The 15,155-nt window shown below is 61.9% G+C and overlaps 1 protein-coding gene and 1 long non-coding RNA gene across 5 annotated transcripts in view; one reads left to right on the top strand and one right to left on the bottom strand.

Moving 5' to 3' along the window:
* The first annotated feature begins 74 nt into the window (after window positions 1–74).
* Window positions 75–4,435, top strand: LOC118530057 (uncharacterized). The gene is made up of 2 exons (XR_013448946.1): window positions 75–819; window positions 1,266–4,435. It is a non-coding gene; the product is annotated as an uncharacterized LOC118530057 (long non-coding RNA).
* Window positions 4,436–6,267: 1,832 nt separating this feature from the next.
* The window catches only part of ABCA3 (ATP binding cassette subfamily A member 3), a 41,088-nt gene continuing 32,200 nt past the window's right edge, over window positions 6,268–15,155 (bottom strand). For all 4 annotated transcript variants that reach the window (XM_078074950.1, XM_036083212.2, XM_036083213.2 and 1 more), the window contains exons 23-33: window positions 13,663–13,867; window positions 13,144–13,363; window positions 12,679–12,837; window positions 11,700–11,872; window positions 11,034–11,162; window positions 10,762–10,956; window positions 8,956–9,143; window positions 8,288–8,458; window positions 7,832–8,022; window positions 7,616–7,689; window positions 6,268–7,182 (exon numbers count right to left, since the gene is read on the bottom strand). In XM_078074950.1, coding sequence (XP_077931076.1) covers window positions 7,051–7,182; window positions 7,616–7,689; window positions 7,832–8,022; window positions 8,288–8,458; window positions 8,956–9,143; window positions 10,762–10,956; window positions 11,034–11,162; window positions 11,700–11,872; window positions 12,679–12,837; window positions 13,144–13,363; window positions 13,663–13,867 — 1,837 coding nt within the window. In that variant the 3' untranslated portion in view covers window positions 6,268–7,050. The remainder of the gene's footprint in view (window positions 7,183–7,615; window positions 7,690–7,831; window positions 8,023–8,287; window positions 8,459–8,955; window positions 9,144–10,761; window positions 10,957–11,033; window positions 11,163–11,699; window positions 11,873–12,678; window positions 12,838–13,143; window positions 13,364–13,662; window positions 13,868–15,155) is intronic.

Below are 15,155 nucleotides of genomic sequence, written 5' to 3'. Positions count from 1 at the left end.
GAGTTAACGCGGCCGCGGCCCCGCCCCGCCCATTGCGCACGCGCACTGGGCTCGCAGCCCCTGATCCCGCTGCAGCGCGCGCGGGGCGGCGGGGTAGTGCGGCCGGTGCGGGCAGTGCGGGCGCGGCGGATTCTGGCGGCTCACCGTGGGGCCCGCAGGGCGCAGGGGGCCGGGCAGGTGCAGGGACGGGTTGGTGAGATTAAAAACCACACGAGGAAAAAACAAAAAAACCACACGAGGTGTGCGGAGTGACGGTGCGGACCCCGCTTCTGCGCTAGCGGGGCTCGGCCGGGTCCCGAGCCTGGATAGGGGGCAGTGCGGCCATCGCCAACTGGGATCGAAAGGCAGGGTAGAAGACATGATGCGAAGCGGGAAGCGCCTCCGAGGAGGTGACGCTGCGGCTGGGACCGCAGTAGGAGCGGGCGCCCGGCAGAGGGACTAGCAGGTGCAGCGGCGCGGAGGCTCGTCGGAAGAAGCGAGGGGAGGCCGGGGTGGCGGCTCGCAGGCCGGGGCTAGGAATGTGGGGTTCAGCGGTGCTGGGGCGACCTGGAGCATGTGCAGCATCCCGCGCCGAACCGTCACCCCTCTGGCCGGTGGACAGTGCGGGCAGGGAGGCTGACTCTTCTGGCAAAGTAGTGGCCCCGAGCCCAGGCAGGAGGCTGGGAAGAGTAAATCTCGGTACCCAGCGGGCCAGAGCTTTCGGATTTTGTTCACCGAGGTGCCTCAGGCGTTCCTGGCCGGTGTCTGGCAAGCGGTCGTTACTCCATGACTCAGTGGGAGGAAGGTGGGTGCACCCTGCCGCAGACGTGGTCTGAACAGGTAGGTGCATCAAGGAAGAGAAGGCAACAGATGGCAAGCGGATCTCTAGGAGAAAGGAACCCCGGTGACTTGGAGATGGATTAGCTGCCAGGCAAGGACAGGAGAGTCCAGGTTACAGCTAGTGCCCAGGGAGGGATGGACGGTGCTGCAGACGCTGTCTGCAAGTCATTGCTCTCTGCATGCCTAAAGGGCCTTGACCCAGCAGAGCCTTTGCCCAGGGCGGCACCAACACCCTAGGGTGGGGAGGGAGCAGGCCAGTGACCCCACCATGGCGAGAGGGGGGTAGGGACACAAGCAGCTGAGCTGACAACCGCCTGTGCTTTTTAAAATGTGCTAAAGTGATGTAACTTGGCATGCATATAAATTTTAACACGTTTTATATTAGATCTAAAGCATGATTTATTCAGACACATAAATTTAATCACATTTGTTTCTAAATATTACAGATTTTTGTTATCAAGTGTGTTATCAGCTGTTGAACTTTAAAATTTGAGCATCTTGTCTTTGGCATTTTGAAGATCAACAGAATGTGTTCAGAAGAAACATAAGAAGTTAAAACTGGAGGCCCCCGGCCCTGCCTTCCAGGAGTTCTGGCTTCCCCTTCTTACACCCTTGTGCCAACCCACTAAGGCTCTGGGGGCTGAGGGCTGGGATGCTGGGTCCTCTGTGGACCTTTGAAGGTCTTTGGTCCAGGTTTGATGGCGGGGGTGGGGCAGGGCTCCTGCAGACAGGGCGACTGGCAGCCAGCCCCAGGCCTGGTTCTGCCAGTGTCCTGAGCCCCTCCCTTCCTTCCCAGGGTCGAGGGCCACCTGTTGGCATGTGGGGCTGCTCTCACTTTGGAATCAGAATGTTCCCTCTGCCTTTGTTCTCTATGGGCCTGATGGCCTCTGCAGTGCCTGTCCTTGGAGGCTGGTGACCTGGGACACGGTTTAGTGGTAGCCTGGATTGTGCTGGAAGTCACGGTGGGCCATCTAGGAGCTTCAAGTAGGCATTGCATTCCCTTGTAAACCATGTCAAGAAAGCACTACTACCTGTCGCTAATAGTCCCTGCGCTAAGGGCACGGGTGGCCTGGCCAAGTGCAACAGAGGGGTTTGGGTGGGGTCAGGGAGCTGGTGATGGCTTGGTGACCTTGAGGGAGGCGTTAGAAGAGGAGCTGGCTCTTACAGGCCTGGGCTCCTGAGTGCCTGTAGCCCCTGAAGGAGCCCAGGAAGAGGCTCTGGCTGGTCCTTCTGGGTGGCCAGGCTGGGTCTTTTTTTTTTAATTTAAAGATTTTACTTACTTTGACAGAAAGAGACACAGTGAGAGAGGCAACACAAGCAGGGGGAGTGGGAGAGGGAGAATCAGGCTTCCCGCTGTGCAGGGAGCCCGATGCGGGGCTCGATCCCAGGGCCCTGGGATCATGACCTGAGCCGAAGGCAGACGCTTCGCCCCCCAGGCGCCCCCAGGCTGTATCTTAAAGGGCCAGACCACCAGTGAGGATCTGGAGTTGTGGGGAGGCCTCTGCAGCTCCAGGCTTGTGTCTCCAAGGTGTGGGGTGTCCGGTCCTCAGACCTCCCGCCCTCCTCCTGCCAGCAGGCAACTCTGGACTCTCCTAGGGGCTGCTGAGTAGTGAGCTTGGGGGCTTGTGCTGGTTTTCATGCCCAAAGCCCTGTGTTCATTTCTGCCCCAGGGAAGTCAAGGATAGTGACACTAGAGCTGGGGGGAGCCACAGGGGGCAGGGTGGGGTCCAGCCAGAGCTGGATACAGAGCAGTCAAGCTGGTGTGCTGCAGCCCTGGGTGCGCTGAGGGCCATGCAGGGCGTTGACTGCGGCCGAGCCGTCTTGGCCCCTGGCCCTGCTCCCAGGGCCTATGTTGTGCCATCCACAGCCAGTTGACTTGGAACTTCTCCGATCTTGGAGGCATCTGACACCAGTTATCTGTGGGGTATAGGCCGGGCCCCAGGAGCGGGGCCTGGGCAGCCCTGTGTGTTGAGGAAGGCAGGCAGGGCCCCAGCTCCCCGGGCCCGACCCTGTAGCTTCAGCTCCTCCTCGTGCCTGCTTGAGGCCCAGGCCATGTGGGCCTGTCGGGTGGGGATGGGACTCCAGGGCCGAACACCCTGCTTTCTGGTGGTCTCTGAGGGGCTGTGGGGACTGAGTTCTCTGCCTTGTTGACCCTTCGCGGGTAGCCTCTCGGCCCACCTGCCCTAAGCCCCCTCGTGCAGGGACACCAGTGGCTTTCCCTCCTTCGGGAAAGGGAGTTGAATCTTCCAGGGTTTGGAGTTGGACCTGAGCTGGGGTTCAGGGAAGGGGCCTCTTGTCTGCAGAGTGGGGTATCACACATGGCCTGCTGGTCTCAGCTGTGGGGTGGGGTGAGCAGCCTAATCCTGATCCTGGTGTTTGGGGAGACCTCTTAGAACCTCTGTGGGTCAGCTCCTTGGTGCAGGAGCGGGTGGGGTTAGCCCCTCTGGGCCCAGGTGGAGCCCAGGCTGGCTACCCAGGAAGGTCCCTCTGTGTGCAGGTAAGACTCGGGCTTTTGGTGTGGCCACAGGGTCTGGGTGAGCACAGGTGGCTCGCCCTTCACCCTGACCAGTCTGCATGGGAGTGGGGGTCTCAAAGGACCCGGCTGGCTTATACCATCAGTGTCCCGCTGGTCCCCAGAAGGGAGCTGGACAGCAGCTGGCCTCGGGTATCCTGTAGATGGAGCAGCCTGCCTGCTGGTCTGGCCCCTGGTCTCTTGGAACCCTTGCCCCTCATCTCCAGGCTCTGGCCCTGCAGGTATCAGGTCTGGGGTGTTGGGACATTGCTGTCTCTATGTGGTCAAAGAATTGGGCTCACGTGGGTCCAGGCCAGGCGGGCTGGGCCAGGTCGTCCTTCACCTGGGGGGTATGGTCATCCCCAGGCAGCTTGTGGCCACCCTCGGACCAGCGCCTTCCAGCCTTCCTTCCAGGTGCTGGCCTTGGCTCACTCCTCCATCAGCCTTAGTCCGTCAGCTGCTTCCTGAGACGGGGCTGAGGGTCCCCGAGACGCAGCTGACCTCAGCTCCCCCTGGAGTCCTGGACTGAGTATCTGGGATTGGCATTTGCCCAGCAAAAAACTCCAGTTTGCCTTTCTGTGTTGTTGCAACCAAAGGGCCAGGACACTCCATGGTGGGCAGGGGGGTGGGTCACTTCTGCTGGGCTGTGGGGCTTCCTAAGTGAGGTGGAGTCTTAGCAGCTCAGGCGGGCAACAAGAGCATGCCTGGTGGGGCCCCCCTCGAGGATGCCAGTCTGCACACTGCAGTTGTGGTGGAGCTGGGATTGTGTCCTGGAGCCTGGCTTTTATCTGGGGTACCCAGCTGGTGTCCCAGCTCACTGCGCCTGGTGCAGCCCTGCCTGTGTGCGGGTCAGTGACGCAGACACAGACGCACACGATGTCCAGGGGCTGGGCCCTCCTGCTGTTCCTGCTTCCTGCCATTCCATCTGGAGCCTCAGGGACACCTTGACCCCGGGAAAGGATCTTGAGAGGGAGTCTCCACCTGGACACAGCAGGCAGATGGAATCTGACTCCCTGAGGCCTTGATGGTGACACAACGCCCAGACCCACCTTCTCTGGACTTTGTACTCGGCAGAGAAATAAACGCTGGTCTTTTTTTAAACTGCTGGGGCCCCGCCTTCTGGTGTGTGTGGCCAGCAGGCTGAGCCTTCGCTCCTCGGGAGCTGTTTCTGTGGCCAGGGGTGGGGTCCACTGGACACGCGGCAGCGGACCTGTGGCCTGCTGCCTGGCATTCTTCCCCAGGGGGGAGCAGTGGAGGGGCTTGGCCTGAGGCCCAGGCCTGGGCCCAGCAGGATCTGCCCCCTCCTCTCGTCAGGCCACGTTCTGAGTGGCACTGTCATGCTGAGGGACGGGCCACTGTGTTTGGGTTGAGTCACACCATTGGACGGGGCCGGATTTTCCACAGACCTCCTCAGCCTTCGCGTGGGTGTTGGGCCCCTTGGGAGTGTCGTCACCCTCCTCCCCTACCCCCCCCCCAGCCCCTGGCCCCTGCCCCCAAGGCCCCAAAGCCTGGAGGAGAGGGATGGGCTGGGGATGGGGGATGAAGCAGGTCAGCTCTCCTGTTGGGGTGTCTGTCTGTGGTTCCTTCCCCATCTCGGGGCCCAGAGCTGCCTCAGCTCAAACCAAACCAGCTAGGCTCGGGGAGAAGAGGGTTCAGGCCCCACTCCTGGCTCCTCAAGGATTCTCAGCTCCTGTGCTGGGTGTCCAGCAGCCTTGCGGATGACCTGGCGATGCCCCTTCCAGCAGGACTCCTGGGGTCCCTCCTGCCTGGCTGCAGTGCTCCACGCTCGTCCCACAGACACCCCGGGCCCTGCGGGCTCTCACCGACTGTGCAGCACACCGGCCCCTCTGGTCCCCACTGCGGCAGCTCAGCCCTGCCCTGCCCTCTCTCCAGGCACTGGTGGTCTTCCGAAGAAGGGTCTGGTCAGGACCACGGCCTCTTTCATCCTGCCTGTCTCCACAGCCCTCTCTCCTTGTCCCGTCACACGAAGCACCTCTCTCTGGACCAATGCAATCTGATTCAGGGTGGGTGTGCCTTGCACATGCTGTTCCTTCAGTCTTGAATGCCTTTCCTCACGCCCTCAAAGGAAAAAAAAAGCCAGATTTCTAAAAATCTCTAACACACAGGCTGAAAAGCAAGCTCAGGCCGTGGAGCAGTGGGGCCACCGGCTCTGCCCCTCCTTGCGCCGCCCAGCCAACCCCAGCAACCCTGAAGCGGCGCAGGCCCGCCTCCCAGAAGCTGCTTCCTGTGGGGCACGTTCAGGGCCACAACCACTCCCTGAGTTTACGTTTTATAACGTGGAACTAAACGATGAGGGTGTAAGGAATTCTGAGGGGAACAGAAAGCTACTGGAGACTTTGCGGCATTCTAAGCTTGGGGAGGCTGATAAAAATGCGCGAGACTGTCCTAGAGGATCAAAGTGATGCAACAAGTCTCTAGAACTATGAATCCTAAGGGAATACAGAAAGCAGAGATTCAAATCGTGGAAATTTAGGAAACTAATGGGGCGCCTGGGTGGCTCAGCCGTTAAGCGTCTGCCTTCGGCTCAGGTCATGGTCCCAGGGTCCTGGGATCGAGCCCCGCATTGGGCTCCCTGCTTGGCGGGAAGTCTGCTTCTCCCTCTCCCTCTGTGTGCACACTCACTCTCTCAAATAAATTTAAAAATCTTAAAAAAACTGTCAGAAATACGAGCATATAAATAAAAAGGAAGCTGATGCGGAAGAAGAATCTTCTGCCTAAAGCCCCGAATGGCCCTGGTGTCCGAGGCCTCCCGCCCCTCGGGGGTCTGCACCGCCCACCCTGACCCTGTGCTCGTGCCTCCTGGTGGGGACCGCGGACCTGCCGGGGGGGCCTGTCTAACCCGCTCTGGCACCTGCTGGCCTGGCTGCTTCACCTCCTGGCAGTGAGCGCTGGAAGTCACTCCATATAGACCGAGGTCATGTTCCCTCCCGGACTTTATTTTCTGGACAGAGTCACCGCGTGTCAGGTGCATCCTCCATAGACGGTCCCTTGGTCCCGCAGTGGTCCCTAACTGGCCTCCTGCTCGTGGCTTCTCCAGAAGCCAGCCTCGGGCATGAAGGACTGCCTTCTCTCCCCAAGCCCACCGACCCTGGGAGACGCTGGTGTGATGGCGCCGGGCGTGGGGTCAGCCCTGCCTGGCATCGAGAGCATGCTCCGTGGAGCAGCGACTCCCAGGCCCCCCGGAAGCCAAGACCACAGGGTGTGGTCACAAGCAGCACCTCCCTCGTGGACGGCCACAGGCGACATTCTCTCCATTCCGGGCAGCCTGGCGAGCCCTGCTGCCCGCTGTCCTGCTGGCTCCCCGTGTTGCCCCTGGGAGGCTCCATGCTGTGTGCAGACATGGGGCTGTTACTGGTGCTCGTCTCGTGAGCACTTGAGGAAATGCAAACCCCAGGTCGGCTGCAGCCCCGTCCCGAGGGGCTCTCTGCCCAGAGACCCCAAGGCTCGCCCGCACGTGGCTGCGGGGCTGCTTTTGCTGGGTCCCGAGTTCCAGAGAGGGGCTCTGGCCACTGCCTTGGACACAGATGTTTGCATGCTGATTCCCAGCGTGAGGGCTCCGACATCCTGGTCCCCACTGTGCCTTGATTCTTGCGTCCATTATAGAAAACGGTGATTGGAAATAAAGGTGCAGGATAAGATGAACTCGGAGGGGGAGGACGCCTGCCTGTGCGGCCACTTGCCCCACGCCTGCTGGCTCCTCATGGCCCCTCGTCCTCGGCAGGTGGCTGCAGGTGGGCGAAGCTCAGGAAGACCTGCTCCAGTGAGATCTGGCTCACAGAGTAGTCGTCCACGGCATACTTCTCCTTGGCCTTCTCCAGAACACCAAACACCTTGTAGGAGCAGAAAAGCGGCTGTTAACAAGCCCAGGGGTGGGGGCACCTTGGCTGGTCTGGGAGTCCTCTGGCCCCAGGGGGTGTGGGGGGGTAAGGCTCCCAGAGGTCCTACCCTGCCCCAGCCGGAGCCCCGTGTTCCCCGGAGGAGGAGGGGGGCTGTGCAGGACAAGCAGGCCCTGGGGGCCAGGCTTCCCCCGAATCTTCCCAGCTCGGAGTGCAAACTTGGGCACGCTGTCTGGGCCAGTTTCCTTTTTGCACCCATTTTTTTCTGACTCAAATGAGCCTCCGAACCCGGCAGATTTTAGGATGAGTGCTAGAGCAGAAACTGTAAGAGACTCCTCTCTGGAAGGAGCCTAGAAGCCCCACAGAAGGAGTGACGGCTGCGAGGGCCTTCCCCAGCCCCAGCTAGGCTGGTAGGGCCCACACTCACCTTGGCCCAGCTGAGGTCATCCCCGGGCAGGTGGTAGTGGACCATCCCTTGGTGCTCATCTTCCAGGACGCTGCCTGCATGAAGAAGACACCGTGTGCCCGTGAGGGCCAGGCTGGAGGGCCTGGGACCATGCAGTCACAGCCCTCCTCCCAGGGCTCAGGGACGGGGGACTCGGCAGGGGTGAGGCACAGATGCCCTCTGCGCAGTGGCCCTCACCTGGGAAGGTCAGGTTCACAAACGCCTTGAACTCCTCCAGCGCCTCCTGCTGCCCGTCGCACCGGACCTTGGCCCGCAGGGAGTAGCCGCTGCCAAACTTGCTCTTGAGGTGCTGTGGGCTGCCCAGGCACTTGAACTGACCCTGCACCATGATGGCCAGCCGGGTGCACAAGGCCTCGCATTCCTCCATGCTGGGGAGAGGGGCAGAGGCCTGACACGGGGCCGGGGGATACCGACGCCTGCCTTCCGTGTCAAAGGCTGAGGCAGAGGGGCCGGTGTCGACGGCCAGATCACACTGTTCCTGATTCCCATGTTCAGAGGGTGGCCCACATGGCTAGCTGGCGACTTTCCTCACAGACTCTGAACCAGCTGCTGACAGGTCTTCTGTCCGCCCGGCCCCACCCGGCCAGCCCTCGTCCCGGCTCTTCCACTGACCCCCCGAGACCCCGGCTCTACCTGTGGGAGGTGATGACGATGGCCTTGCCCGACTCTCGGGCCCGTGCCACAGTGTCCCAGAGCAGGCGCCGGGCCACGGGGTCCATGCCAGTGGATGGCTCGTCCAGGAAGATGACTGAAGGCTCTCCAAGCAGGGCGATGCCTGTGCTCAGCTTCCGCTTGTTGCCACCGCTGGGAGCAGGGGGGGAGTGTAGGGGGCAAGGCTCGTAATTAGCACAGGCTCCCTGTGTCCTAGCATCAGACTGGGCCCAGTGATCCCAGAGCGCCCCGGGTGAACAGGAATGAGGGGATCGTGCCTGGAAAGCCCACCTTGTGGTTTTGGGGGCCCCAAGGAAAGCTGTGCTGGGGGGTCAGTCCACACCTACACAGAGGACGGTAACACCGTCAGTCTCTGCTGACTGGGGCCTGACAGGCCTGACCTCCCCCTGGCCTGGCTGTGCCTCCCAGTGGCAGGAACCAGCAGGGCAGCCCCCCCTCCCCCCCCCGCCCCACGCTGCCTGGGTCATGCCGCCAGATCCCCATCCCATCCTGGAAAGACAGGTGGGAGCTCTGGCCCTGGACCCGTTCGGCTGCCCCCAGCTTTACGGTAAGGGAGACTCAGACTCCACCCCAGGGGCGCGGCAGTCACTGCGGCACGGGGCGGTTAGGGGGCCGGAGCGCAGCCGCACCTGTACGTCCCGACCAGCTTGTTGGCGTGTGGCTCCAGAAGCAGGCCCCGGAGCGTGTTCTCCACGCAGGCGCCGATGTGGCGCTCGGGGATGCCCCGAAGCCGGGCGTACATGACCAGCGTCTCCCAGCCCGTCATGTGGTCCAGCAGAGCGTCAAACTGGGGGCAGTAGCCGATCCGCTGCCGCACCTGGAGGTGGGGTGCAGGGGGTGCAGCGGGTCAGAGGGGGGCTCCTCCAGGTTTCTCCCAACGGATCCGTGTGGGGCGGCCCGGCGGTGGACAAGCCCCGGCGGCCCCCACGCTGCACTTTGTCAGGGACGCCGGAGGGCCCTGGCCAGCTCGCGGACGCCCGGGCGCACATCCCACCCCACCCCTAGGCGCCAGAGACTGCAGGAGCCAATGCGGCCACGGCATGCGGGGTGGGCAGGAGCACGAGGCCACCATCACTGTGATGTCTGCGTCACTGCTCCTGCACCCATGAGACGTTAAACAGGCGTGGGGCATGTAAGCCCTTCCCCTCTGCTCCCGCTGATCAAGGAGGGGTTTGCGGGCGGCGCCTCTGGGCGGGCGTCACTTGGACCCCATGCAGCCGCACCGTCTCCCCGGCTACTGCAGCAGCAGGCGAGGGGCCGGCAAGCCTGGGGCTGGTCTGTGGATTCCAGGCGGGCTTTTCTCTCTCTTTACCCTCCTGGGGGCTCCTAGGCTTCAGCCCGCCCGGGAACACTCTCTGCCGCTGCCCCATCACTCAGTACCGGTCCCCGTGCTCTCCCACCCCCTGGAGCTCAGACCGGACAAATGGATGAGTCCCCTCCCTCTCCAGCTTCTAAGACGTGTTTATGGTTTCTCTTTCCTGCCTGTGTGTCTAATCTTGTTTGTTTCTCTAAACACGGTAAACACAGCTGTTTTAGAATCCGGGTCTGGCGGTGGCAAATCTAAAGTGCTGGGCTTTTTTCTCCCTCGGGTTCTTGACACGGGGCTATGCTTCCTTTGTTTCTCAGTGTGTGTGAACTGCCCACAGGCCCTGGAACACTGTCTGGGGCTTCTTGGGGGCCTCAGAGGAAGGCCTTCCTCCAGACAATGTGGGCGGCACTCTGCAGGCATGGCGGACTAGAAGCCCCCACTGCCAGATGGGACACGCGGTTGCCCCAAGGCCCTGGCCCACGCTCTGCTCCTCCCCTCGGCACACAGAGGACCCCCCCACCCAATCCCCAGGGGTGCAGAGAGTGGGAGGGCAGCCTGGTTCATCCTTACCTGGCCCCACGTGGAGAAAGTCTCATGTCACACCCTACCATGGGGGCCCCGGGCCTCGGTTTCTCCCCTTCACTCAATGAGGCCCTGAAACCTGTGCCCGGGGGGCCAGGAGCACCATGTGCTCTCTGCAGAGGTGGAACCTGCCATGCCTCTAGGGGCTCAAGAATTTTGGCTGGAGCTCCTCACCGTGCATCGGGCTCTATGATGCTCTTAACAATGGGCTTTGTCACTGACATTTTACCCAGCTGTGGTTCTTGATGGAATGCCTGGTCTGAGCAGCTCAGGGCACCGTTATGATCCATCTGTGCACATGGACTGCACAGTGCTGTGAGCATCACGGCCCCGGGGCCAGAGAAGCGGCTTCTCAGAGAGAGGCTGTGGCCTGGGCCCTTCGGGCCTAGGGGGCTCTTATCTTCCTGTCCTCTCTGTCCTCCCCATTGCTTTGCTCTGGCCCCAGTCACCACCTCGTCCTCCTGTCCACGCACCGTGAGCCAGAAACGAGCCCCATCCCTGCCTCCACGGGGCCCCCTCTTCCCGCCTCTCTGGCTGCACCCACCTTCCCGATTTCAGAGCTGATGCTGTAGCCCCCGACAAAGGCATCCCCAGACGTGATGGTCTCCTCCCCTGTCAGCATTTTGAAAGTTGTGGTTTTCCCGGCTCCGTTGAAACCCAGCAAGCCGAAACACTCCCCTTTATGGACTGCGAGGGAGATCTTGTCCACGGCAAGTAGGGGCGTTGTCTGCTCGTACACCTGCGGGACACCGGGCTTTGGGGCCTGCAGGCAGCCAAGGGGGGTGCCCGGGGCCCGTGTGGGGAGGCCCACCTTACCTTGGAGAGCTCCTTGATAACCAGAGGTGTGTCCAGCAGGGAGTCCATGCTGGGGGCCAGGACCCGGTGCCGTTCATCCACCACGTCCTGGTCCTCAGGAGGTGCTGACGTCCGAGCGTACGCTTCCGTCTAATTGTTCCGGAAAAAGACCACACAGGTGAGCTCCAGCTCAGGGTGTCCTCTTCCATGGGACAAAGGGCGGGGGTCTCTCAGACCGCTGGTGTGCTGACTCAGGGCTTTCACAAGGACAGCTGGTGGACTTAAGGGCTGACATGAGCACCAAGGAGATGCAGACAGCCAAGGAGCAAGGACGGTGCAGGACACACCGAGAAAGCCAAGAGCCTCGGGTGAGGGTGTGGGGGGCTGTACTATGTGGACAGAAGCTCCTTGTCGCAGCGGTCTTCACAGGTCAGAGCAGACCCCCCGCCCTGGGTTCCTGTGTCCGTCCAGTGCAGTCTCTGCCCCAGGCTGCGTTTGTGGGACGGGAGGTAGGTGACAAACATGAGGGCTACCGGCCCGACAGCCTCTGCCAAGACGGAGGCTGTGGGGACCCCAGGGTCCGGGACTGGAGAGCCCGGGGGCTGGTGAGCACGGCGGCCCTCCCGTGCGTGCACCTGCCCAGGCCAGAGGGAGGTGGAGGTGTGGGGAGTGCCGGGGGCCACTCACCAGCGCCCGCCTCCTCCAGAAGGCACAGAGGCAGGTCTTCAGCCTCCACAGCGTGTCGGTCTCGATGAGGAAGAGCAGGCTGAGGTAGGCAAATCCAGAAGCTGCCATGGAGGTCACGAACCTGCCGACCCCTGGGGCGCTCCACGCATAGAAGTTCTGCTGGTACTGGATGTCTGTGTGGGCAAGGGAGTGAGCACCACGCCCTCCTGCCCCGCGCCGTCCCATGCGCCCCCGCCCTGTGCGCCCCCCCGCCCCACGTGCACTCTCACCCCGCGTCCCAGCCCGAGCCCCTCTCTAGGCCCACGGGTGCCTGCACACCGGCCCCCGACGGAGGCTGTGAGGGCACAGGGTCCACTCGTCTTCCGAGGCTGCACCCTGTGCTTGTCACTGCCTCACAGAAGCCCCAAGAACTGCCGACATCTGTGAGCAGTTTTACTTTGCAAGGGGTGCCTGTGACAAGTGACCAAGTCATGCCCTCACTTGCTCACTCCCACGCTCCTTCCCTGCTCGGGGGGAGGGGCGGGGCTGCACTGAGACGTGAAGATGTGACCCCCCCCCCACCTCACCCCCATGGTCACAGAGGTGACCGCTGACCACAGTTGAAGACTGGTCCAGGCACTGGAAGGGCATGTGGTGGGCTGAAAGGTGGCCCCCAGAACGACACGACACGTCCTAACCCCCAGAACCCATGAACAACCCCACTTAAAAAAGGATCTTTGCAGATGTAAAAAGCTAAGGGTCTCGAGGTGAGATCCCGCATTTGGGACGGGCCCTGAATCCAACCACAGACGTCCTTGCAGGAGAAAGATGGGGGAGGCTGGAGATACAGAGATGCCGGGGCGGCAGAGGGACCCAGGGCTCGGCCTGGGGGCGGCCTGGGGGGAGGGGGCGCCCCCTCACAGAGCGGAACAAGGGTCGCCCCCAGGAGAGCCCCGCTGCAGGGTGGGGGGCGGTGAGGGGCGGCCACGGGGACACTCACTGTACTTCCTGCAGTAGTGGGCCGCAACCTCCGAGGAGGTGCAGTACCTCCGCATCTCAAAGTTCTCGTGGAAGCTGCTGACCGCCATCCCCAGACAATGGTTGGGCAGCACCAGGAACACGTGGTCCAGGGTTCTGGAAAGCTCTTCTAACTTGACCGCTGTGGGGAGGGGCACAGACCAGTGGACGCTGGGGGACACATGAGTGCGGTGTGTGGGGGCCAGGCACCCAGCCGGGTGTTACCCCCACGTGGGGTGCCAGGCCCTCCCAGGACGGCACCTGCAGGACAGCCCCCCCGCCCCCTCCCGGCTGAAACCTTGAGGCGGAAGTGCCGCGGGCCCAGCAGGGCCACATTTGGCAGAGGGGCCTGGCCCAGTGCCCGCTGGTGCCGCCCAGGTTCGGGGCAGAGTGGCTCCGCGGGCACCCGGGGTGAGGGGTGAGGGGCGGGGGGTCCGCAGGCCCCCACCTGGGATGCGCATGATGGTGACCATGAGGAAGGTGGCTATGCCCGACAGGATGTTGAATATGGTCAGCCTCGTGTAAGCAGTGGCTGCTCCCGAGAAGAAGAAGTTCATCAGGTACATGAGGGGGATGATGGCCCAGCCATAGAGCATGAGCAGCAACAGGGCATCCGCCATGTGGCCGTCGCGCGTGAAGGCGTGCACGTCAAAGGCTTTGAACACCACCTGCGGCGGCACAGAGGCAGGTGGCTCGGTGGCTTTCAGCCCTGGGACTCCCCCTGATGACCTGCCCCCCGCCCCTCTGTACTTGGAGCCGTCATGGGGCACGCCGCTCTGGGGCCCTGCCCGCCACCATGGGGCGGAGGCTGGGGGTGCAGACATAGATGAGGGGTGTTCCCGGCCACCCTCCCAGATGGGGCTGAGCAGCCGGCATGCACCCCAGGCTGGCTGCAGTCAGTGCAGGGGCCCCAGAGCAAGCCCCCTGTGACGTGCGGGGGGGTGTCCCAGCACCGCGCAGCCCTCACCAGCAGCAGCAGACTGGGGACGAGGAAGGACATGAGGTCCCACAGCAGTGCGGAGAGCCAGAAAGTAGCCACGTGGACCCCGCTCACAAACTGGACATGCTTGGCCTGGACGGCCCTCTCGCTGACTGCCAGGATGGAGAAGGTGCTGGCCAGGAACGCCATGGCGAACAGCAAGTTGAGAGCGATGTTGAATCCCTTCCGGCCCCTGTGGGGGGTTGGGGGGACAGGGCAGGTCAGGGACTGAGCGGGGACCAGGCAGCAGGGGACATTCATTGAGTCACTGGTCACCATCCAAAGCATGTGGTGGAGCGGCCCAGCCGCTAACGGGGGTTAAGAGAGAATGCCAGAGCTGTGTGTGTGTGTGGGGAGGGGGGAGCGGGTCTCAGAGCAGGGAAAATCTCATCCACCCCAGAACTCCTCCTCTGGGCTTCTGGTCCCCAGTGATGGCAGCACCACTCTTCCAGCCCCCCACCCCCCACAGACATGCAGGTGACGGGCCACCACTGATCCTCCTTTCCACATCTCCTGAGAACACCCCTGTGGCTGGCTCCCCCGTGGCCAGCCCCCCCCCCCCCCAGCGGCTCATCTCCCGCATTGGGCGCATCCCACATTCTGCAATCGGTTGTCAGAAACCAGCACGGGGGGCGTTATTCTGCTGCTTAAAGACTTCCCGTCTGTCTCAAAAATGGCATTTCAACACCTGGATGCTACTTGGCTGGAAACAGAGAATTATGGATACACACTACAACATGGATGGGCCTTGGAAGTGAAAGAAGCCAGTCACAAAAGGCCCTTCACTATACGATTCCATCAGTAGGAGATGTCCTGAGCAGGTACGTCCCCAGATGGGACAGCGCGGAGGCCGCTTGGAGAAGGGCAAGGAGGATCGGGCAGTGACTGCTGTGTCCTGGGGCTCCCGCGGGTGTGACGGCTCACTCAGTAAAATCACGCTGTGGTCCAAGAGGCACACGAGAACGTGCTGGGCACCACGAAGCACCAGAGAAATGCCAATCAAAGCTGCAGGGAGAGACCACCTCACAGAGATCTCACGTCCGGTATGTGCGGGCAAGGACGCGGAGAGAGGGCAGCCCTCGTGCGCTGTCGGTGGGAATGCACACGGGGGTGGCCGCTGCTCGGGAGAACAGCGTGGAGGGCCCACAGAAAGTTAAACCCAGAGCCACCATATACTCCAGAAATCGCACTTTCTCGGAAAACGGAAACTCGAAACTCGAAAACTCAAACCCACATGTTCGTGGCAGCATTGCTTACAACGGCCGAGACAGAAACAACCAAGTGTCCGTCGGCAGGATCAAGAAACCAGGGTCTAATCACAAGGGAATACTTTCCAGCCACAACAAAGAAAGACATCCTGCTATTTGTGACAATGTGGATGGTTCTTGAGAACAGTGAGCTAAATTAAGTACGTCACACAAAGAAAGACAAACACCCTATGATTTCCCTTACGTATGGAATCTGAAAAAACCCAAATCGAA

Source organism: Halichoerus grypus, chromosome 6 (genome assembly GCF_964656455.1).
Source record: "Halichoerus grypus chromosome 6, mHalGry1.hap1.1, whole genome shotgun sequence".
NCBI classification, from domain to species: Eukaryota; Metazoa; Chordata; class Mammalia; order Carnivora; family Phocidae; genus Halichoerus; species Halichoerus grypus.
This window is presented reverse-complemented; position numbering and strand designations above follow the sequence as displayed.